This window comes from Cariama cristata, unplaced genomic scaffold (assembly GCF_000690535.1).
Source record: "Cariama cristata isolate BGI_N322 unplaced genomic scaffold, ASM69053v1 scaffold13400, whole genome shotgun sequence".
Classification (NCBI taxonomy): Eukaryota; Metazoa; Chordata; class Aves; order Cariamiformes; family Cariamidae; genus Cariama; species Cariama cristata.
The window spans coordinates 58,343-66,402 of record NW_009595387.1 but is presented as its reverse complement, the minus strand read 5'-3'; the positions used below and the strand labels follow the sequence as shown (position 1 = coordinate 66,402).

Here is an 8,060-nt window from a genome sequence, read left to right as displayed (position 1 = left end):
GGGGGGTGGGGCGAGGCAGAAAATTGTGCCTTCCACCTGAACTGAATTCCTGATGTTCTAATGTTTTGAGGCAGGGACATCTTTTAAATGCTTTCAGTGAAGTTACAGTAGAATACAACTCAGTGCTACTCTGCACTCTCTTGTTAGAGTACCTGGGCATCTTGAGTGTCTTTTTCAGAAGTTTTGATTAAGGTTGCTGAAGATTTAACTCCTTGTTGAATTACTAGTGTTTCAACTGTAATTTTCCTCTCTCATAAAATAGCAACAAAACTTCTTTTGTGGACTTTTTATAGCCTGTCAGAAGTCCTTGAGGCTTCTACTATTAATATTTTGTGAGTTCTAGCTGTGCATTTGTATGTGTATGAAGATTATTATATTTCTGTATTTCTGCCTTTCAGCAAGAGCACTTCTTATAAAGAGGATTGTCTTGTGCTATAGTTGTATATTCCAAAAATACAGAGCCATCTGTAAGCTGCATCTTGGTTTTATTTTGTTGTGTTTTTTTTTTTTTTAACTTTTAAAATTCCTTCTGAAGAGAATACACATACTAGTCTTACTGTTACTGTACACAGGGCGTTTTTCACCTTGGTACCTGTGTGCAGAAAATGTTTTTAGAGGCATCCAAATCCAAATGGGGTTGTTTAGCCTGGAGAAGAGGAGGCTGAGGGGAGACCTGGTCGCTCTCTACAACGACCTGAAAGGAGGTTGTGGCAAGGTGGGGTCGATCTCTTCTCCCAGGCAACCAATGACAGGACAAGAGGGCATAGTCTGAAACTGCACCAGGGGAAGTTCATGCTAGAAATGAGGAGGCATTTCTTCACTGAAAGGGGTCGTTAGGCATTGGAATGGGCTGCCCAGGGAGGGGATGGAGTCACCACCCCTGGAGGTGTTTAAGAAAAGACTGGACGTGGCACTTAGTGCCATGGTCTAGCTGACATGGTGGTGTTAGGGCAAAGGTTGGACACGGTGATCCCAGAGGTCTCTTCCAACCAAACTGATTCTATGATTCTGTCAGATTACACTTAGATTTGTGATAGCTACAACTGCACAGAGATTTTTATAACCAGCATTGACATTTTATTTCTGTATATATCTGATATGTGTATAGTCTGTGTTGTATAATCACATTATTTATCTAAATACAGCATTTCTATCACATTTTCTTTCTCAGATGTATTCACTGCATTGAGATTAACAAATTAGCAAAGTCAGGCTATCAAATTAGGAAATGCTAGGCAATGAGTTGCTCAAGTAAACTGAATTCTTCCCTGTTGTGGATGTATTTTCTAAACCTTTAGTTAGGCTTACTCTGGGATGCTCTCATCTCATTTTGTGAGCTGTAAGGACGGTAATCATGGAGTGAAGTAGCTGTTATGTTAGTTTTAAAAACCAAAAAATCTTCTCTGAGCAGTTCCAAGTCGTCATTCCTGTAGAACTAGTCCACCTCTGTACTGAGTGTCCTTTTCCTTTTTGTGTGTTTTCATCGCTCCTGTTCAAAGGTGAATAATAAGGCAAATAAGACTTTATTCCAGTCACTCACTGAATGGGTTGAAGACCAAAGATTAGAACTCAACTGCCTTATTTTTTCAGCTCTAGTGTCTAGAAAAAAAATAATTGAAGACTTGGAGAATAACTCCAATTTACTTATTGGGTATGGTTGTTCTGATTGAAATGTGATTCTGTGAAATGAAAGATGATGACTGTTTGGTTAAGGATTATGGTCATACATCCTTCTTAGATAACTGACTTCAATTAGCATGAGCAAGCATATAGTTAAAAAAAAAAAAATCATTTTTTGCCTTGGATACCCTTCAGGAGTTCTTAAAAATGTGTTTGGTTGGAAATGAGAATAGTGAAATGTAAGTGGTGTTAATGGAATGCAGACACTTACCTGATTCCTAATTTTAACGTGCCTTACAAATCTATGTGTAGCCAGTATGCTGGCTAAAACAACCACACAAGAGTGGAGGATATTTTATTTTTTTAATGCAGTTTATCATGGAAAATTAATCTAGGAGAATACAGAAATATCTGGAGAATGTATTATTGTTTTTAATGAAATTTTAAAGTGTAATATTACCTGGCACTATACTTTGAGAGGAAGCAATTCCTAATCAATGTTTTATGGCCTTGCTAGACATACTCTAGACTTTCAGACTGGTTTAGCTCAGAATTTCATCACCACAGAGAGGATTTTTCTATAAAAGCCGTAACATAAAGACAATATATACTTAAAGTGTATCTAGTAACAAAGGAGGTTGGGTAGTTGCTATCGTATCAGAAGCCCAGAGAATTAATTTAAATTTCCAATTTGCAAAGCTTAATTAAAGAGTATTTATTTTGTATGTGCTTAGGGAAGGCAGAAAATGGTACATTAGTTGAAGGAAACACATATTAAGGTAGCTGAAATAATTGACTTGCTGCATCTGTTCTAGAGAACTAATTTACAGGTAAAACTAAATTAACATTTTTTGAAAGAAGTCCTTCCTCTTCCTATGTCATGTTCTCGTAAGCAGTCTTGCACTAATCCGTATCAGTTCTCATCTCTCATGCTGCTTGCTTTTCCATCGGAGGGAAGACTGAGAATCCTGTTCCTTCCTTTGTGCTGAAAGGGATCACTGTCTTTTTGTTCTAAATAAAAAGGAAATAAATCATCAGCTGAAATCTGTCACTGGTTTTCCAGCCAGTTTCTTGAAATGTTTCTTTGTCTTATTACCATTTCTATAATGACAGTTTAAAAATTTCTCTGGAGTTGTCCCTGTAGTTCTGTTTTAATAATGCTGTGTGAGTATTAGTTATTCTAAGTTCTCAGTGAAGATGATGCCCTTTTGACAGTGTGGAGGTAGTGAGAAATTAGTTCATCTTAAAATTTATAGCCATAAAACCAGAGGAAATGCTACAATTTACACACCAGCTGAGCGCTGTTCTTAAAGAGAGTGTGCTGTAATCTTGAAAATGTAACTGAGCTGTCAGAAATTTGGGTACATACTGCGCTGCTGTGCCTCCTGTTTCTTAACTTTCAGCTCCCCAGAACTTTGTTTTGCTGAGCACTTTTTATAATAAAGCATTATCTAGATGGCATAACTGAGTTTTCAGTTGATTTAAGTTTTTACAAGTTTAAAAAGGAAAAAAAAAAAAACCCACCAAAACCCAAAGGTACCTTTAGTTTTTTGATTGAATATGCTAAAATTTAGTTTTAGATCTTTTGACATCAGCCTTCAAAGTTATCTTGTGAATTTTTACTACAGGAGATAGCTGAATAAAGGCCTTCAGTGTCGTATCTCGGCTTTGTGGCATAACTAATAATTCTCAGGAGAATGAGGCTTATATAATCATATTACGTTCCTTTCTTTATCAAAGTTGCTGGGGAAAGTAGAAAGCTACCTATTGTGTTACATGTGGTTAAAAAAGGCTATTGCATGCAGAAGAAGATGTCAAGCTTTTACCTATTTCCTAAAAATAGGTGCCTAACTACAGAGAACAGCTCATTTAATGCTTTCACTTAAGGGAGGAATGAAATATCTGCTTAACCTTTTGAAGACATCGGAAAAATAAATTTTCTGTTCATTTTTCTCCTCTGTGGATTCTCTGATAAGTGCTGATAAGAGCGAGCACTGCAGTCACTTTAAGTGAGGACATAGTTCTGGGGCTCATGGAATGACTACTGTTTCTTAACATAACATAGCAACAGCCAGGCGAGGGTAGGGTCTAGGTTTTACCTCCTTTCCCTCCATACCAAAAGAAAGAACAAGTAAGTTGACCAAGTTCTCATCAGTTTTGAGGGTGTTGAAGGTAGCAAAGTAACATTTGTTGCAACCGAGCTGATGTTTCAGGTGAAGCTTCATTCGCTTTCTTTCATGTGTCCATGAATAGTTTGTTATTTGAATCCTGTCAGTGACAGATGGCAAACTGATCCTATCAGTGTGCCACGCAGCACAGAAGAGGATGTTCATTGGTATCACAGACTCCACAGTTCAAGTCTGTATTTTGATCTATTGTGTTGTGGGCAAATACAGCTTGAATGATTCTAGAGGAAAGGTAAAAAAAGGATCGCTTTGGGGAAGGATGTTGTGTCAGCATTTGGAACCGGTGTATTTGGAGAAATCTGTTATTTTAGAGTGGAATTAGTATCACCCATGTGGATTGTTTGTTTCAATTTTTGTCTTCTTTCTTTAGACCTCAGGATACCCATGGACCAGAACTGATACTACCTGCCAGTATTGAATTCAGGGAAAGCTGTGAGTAAATTATGAAACTATAACACTAACCTGTTGACATGTTTTTCTATAGTGTAGTATTTCGATCAGTTTGTGAACTTAAGGGTAACTTAAATAAACATTGAAAAAAAATAGTAACTGACTAGATGATAGCTAATCCAGTAATATAATTTGTTTTGTTTGAGAGGGTGAACAGATGTTTCTGGTATTGGGGCAGGTTCATGGATATCTAATTCTAATTGCATTTCAACTCTTATCTTCAGATATTCAGATTTGACCGTGAAAAAATTGTTAATCCCACCTCCTCAACAGTACATTGAATTCATTCTCTTCTATACAGTTCTCCATGCCCTGGATAATAGATTGCATCTTGGTCAGAATCCATTTTATATAAAATCTCGTTAAGTTTAAATTTTCATTTGGAATTTAGTTTTTTGTTATCTTGGTCCCCAGGTTTTTAAGATCTCAGATCTGGTAGAAAAATATCACGCCAGAGATTGTCCAGACTTCAAATAGTTGAAACTAAATAGAGTTGTGAGCAAGCAAAGACAGCTTTTTATTAGTATAAAATTCCTGTAATAAGGGAGCTTTGTAGGAATAGAACGGACAAGAGAAACCTCACATTTTCCTGTTCCCTTGAAGATGCAAATTTTCGGCAAAGAGATACAAAATAGTACAGACATGTTTCTTGATGATCAGATTTTCTAGCTTTATATAGAATTGTGTTGTTAGTGTGCCGAAGTAACTGTAGTACATAATAGACGATTTAGAGTTCAAATTCCTGTAAGTTGCTCCTCTCTCCCCACCTCCTCCTCCAAAAAGAAATTGTCGGTGCCCCAAGTTATTAAATTGTTTTGTTTCATTTTCTTTCCGTCTTTGGCTTTATGACATGTTGGTTTTTTTCCTCTTTCTCTACAGCTGAAGATGCCTTCTTATCTGCCATTATAAATTACACAAATAGCTCGACAGTTCATTTTAAGCTGTCACCTACCTATGTTTTGTATATGACATGTCGGTATGTATTGTCAAGCCAGTACAGACCTGACATCACTCCTGCTGAGCGTACTCACAAAGTCATTGCAATAGTCAACAAGATGGTGAACATGATGGAAGGAGTGATACAGGTGAGTTTCTCTGCAAGAACATGTCAAGGGAATTAAATACATGTTGTAGATTAATCTAGTAACCTTCTTAGTGTTTAACCAACTATTGTTAAGGGTCAGACTAATACCTGTATGGTTGCCCATATGAAGATTTGCTTTTGTGCCATTGAGTAATGTCAGTGGTAAGAAACTCTCTGCTGAGCAATATGGGAGATTAGGGAGGGGCTGTTGCTCTGAAGATGTGTTCTCTGACAAGAAGTTACTCTTCTGTTCCCTAGAAGGTAAGGTCTTTGCAGGCGTTTCTAGCTGTGAGCTCTTGTAAAACAAGTTGGATGTGCTTATTAAAGAATATCATATAGATAGCAGTTGTTTGCACTGATTGATGCTTGAAGTGAACATATTAAAAAGAAACATGACTTTTTAATTTCGATCCTGTTACTTTTACAACTTCTGTACCCACAAAAAATGGTAATAAAGCTGGACTTTTTGAACCAAGCTGACACAATTGTTTTATAAAGAGAAATGAAAGTTCTCAAATGTTCCAACATCTTATATGTAGTCTGATGCTATTGTTGTTACATGTGCAAGATTTCTACAGAAGCACAGGGGGAGTTCTGTTTTGTGTAGGAATGCAGGATAAGATCCACTGGGTTGTCTCTGAAATTAGACAATAGCTTGCATTGTGTAACTGTTGATAAAATGTAATGGTCATTTCCTGTAAAAGGAGTGCTCATTCAGGTATCCTCAGTAATTAATTCTTGCAACTTCTTTGTCTACAGGTTTTTCTCAGAGGAAAAATTGAAATATGTTTCTGTAATACATTTGTTGCAAAAAGTACTGCCATAGTAGCCCATAGAGAGCAAGGACCCTGTTGCACTAGGCACTGTGCAAGCATGACAAATGCATCAGTCCTGCTTTAGAGAATTTATGTTGCAAGTGTTACACAACAGGTTGATTGCGAGAAGAGGAAAGTAAACAAGAGAGTGGCATGAAAGTCACAGCAAACCAAAACTGTTCAGCTTTTCTTCAGGTTTTGGAAAGATCTAGTGGAGTTTTCAGCAAGGGGAACATTATAATTAGGCAGGTCTGTAAACAGTTACAACAGGGTCCTACCTTTCACAAGAAAGAATGGGAGAAAATGCCAGTGTTGAAGACACTTTACAGTAAGGAAACAAAGACTAGCCTTTCATGTGCATTCTGAAGCTGATGAGAGGTTGAAAGGTGGTTTGAATCTGAAGTGAAGAACTAGTACGTTGCTTTGAGTCTTGATGCTGTGGTAAATAGATATTTGATAAAATTGAAATGGTGCCCAACGTTGAATATTCAGATTCTGCTATAAAAAATAAAATAAAATCTGGCTATGGAAGAGTGAATTTGTTAGTCAGAGGGGAGACTGTGGCAGTAGTGGAGAACATGAAATGCAAAGACCCTGAAGATAAGCAATTTAGTTGGGAGAAAGGAAAGTAAACAGTGAAAGGGTAGGCTTCAAATATAGTCTGGAAGTTAGAGGGCTGAATCAAAGAAAGTCACTTGGTTTATATAACTTAATGCAAACTAGTAAGAATGACCCCAAAAAGACTTAGGGTGACAGGGATGGGTACAGTGGGAAAGCAAAGATGAAGATCTGCATTCTTTGTGTTGCACTAAAATGGATAACCACGTAACTGCTAGGAGATACTAGAGAGGTGGGCTAAAACATCGGTTTGATTTGGAAACACATCAAAGCTAGAAAATAGATTATCCTGTACAAACATTCATTTACAGCCCTGAGAAGGGCTTCCCAAATCAAGTCCAGCCTTGTTGTTGTTGGAAGCAAGTGTATTTTATGTAACCCTGCTAATAGTATTGCAAAACTGTTAAAACCAAGTGTTTGTCTGGACTGTGTTTTGTGAAAGGCCATAGTTGCAATCTAATCTCCAACCTAAAATTTAAGGAAGACATTAACAAGGAAGTGGGAGCTGCGTTTGTGGTTTGTGAAAGATGTTATCTAGTTGCAAGAAAAAAACTGAAGAGAGTTGAAAGTTGGAGAAAATTGGGAGGAGGTTCTTTCAAATGTCATGCTGAAGAAGCTGGAGGAAAGGGGGAAAATTACAGATGTGATGAAAGAGTAGAACTTCAGTGAATTTGAAAGTTAATGGACTGGAGACAAAGAAATGCGTTGGTTCTAAAGCTTGACCAGGCAAATGTCATTATTTTGGACCTGTCTCAGTGGAGTATGAACAGCAGTAGCTAAGCTAAGTCAAATTATTTCATCTAAGCCGTAGAATGAGTGGTTATGCTGATGGCTGTGGCAGTTAAATTGCTATGTAGTAAGTTGCTGTATCACAATAGCTTTTTTGTGTGTCTCAACTGTAAAGCATGCCTGTGCTGAAAGGGATCTGAGGGTGTGAAAGATGGAGAAGACAGATGGGAGGCAAGGGGAGAGAGGCACCCAAAACAGAAGTAGAACGAAGGTACACAAACTCTTGTGCTGTACTGTGGGAGTAAAATCAATTGTTTAGATCCTAATTTTGCCTTCCTAGATGGTAAGGAGACTTTGATAGCTTTCTGAAGTTACTCAGGAAGTACTTGCTAACAAATTAAGTCTGTGACTTTCTATAGTCTTTGCATTAGTGTGTGCAAATATTATAGAAGACTTTGTATGAGATAGGGATAAAATTGGAGAGATCTATGAGAAGGCTCAGTTCTTTCAATACAGATGTAGGAATAGAAACTTTATTCATATAAAAATGCCAATTTT

At 37.3% G+C, this 8,060-nt stretch overlaps 1 protein-coding gene across 2 annotated transcripts in view; it reads left to right on the top strand.

Annotated features, from left to right (window-relative positions):
* The window catches only part of MLLT4 (myeloid/lymphoid or mixed-lineage leukemia (trithorax homolog, Drosophila); translocated to, 4), an 89,667-nt gene that overhangs the window by 28,829 nt on the left and 52,778 nt on the right, over positions 1-8,060 (top strand). For both annotated transcript variants that reach the window (XM_009701904.1, XM_009701912.1), the window contains 2 exons: positions 4,177-4,238; positions 5,136-5,341. In XM_009701904.1, the coding sequence (XP_009700206.1) occupies positions 4,177-4,238; positions 5,136-5,341 (268 nt within the window). The remainder of the gene's footprint in view (positions 1-4,176; positions 4,239-5,135; positions 5,342-8,060) is intronic.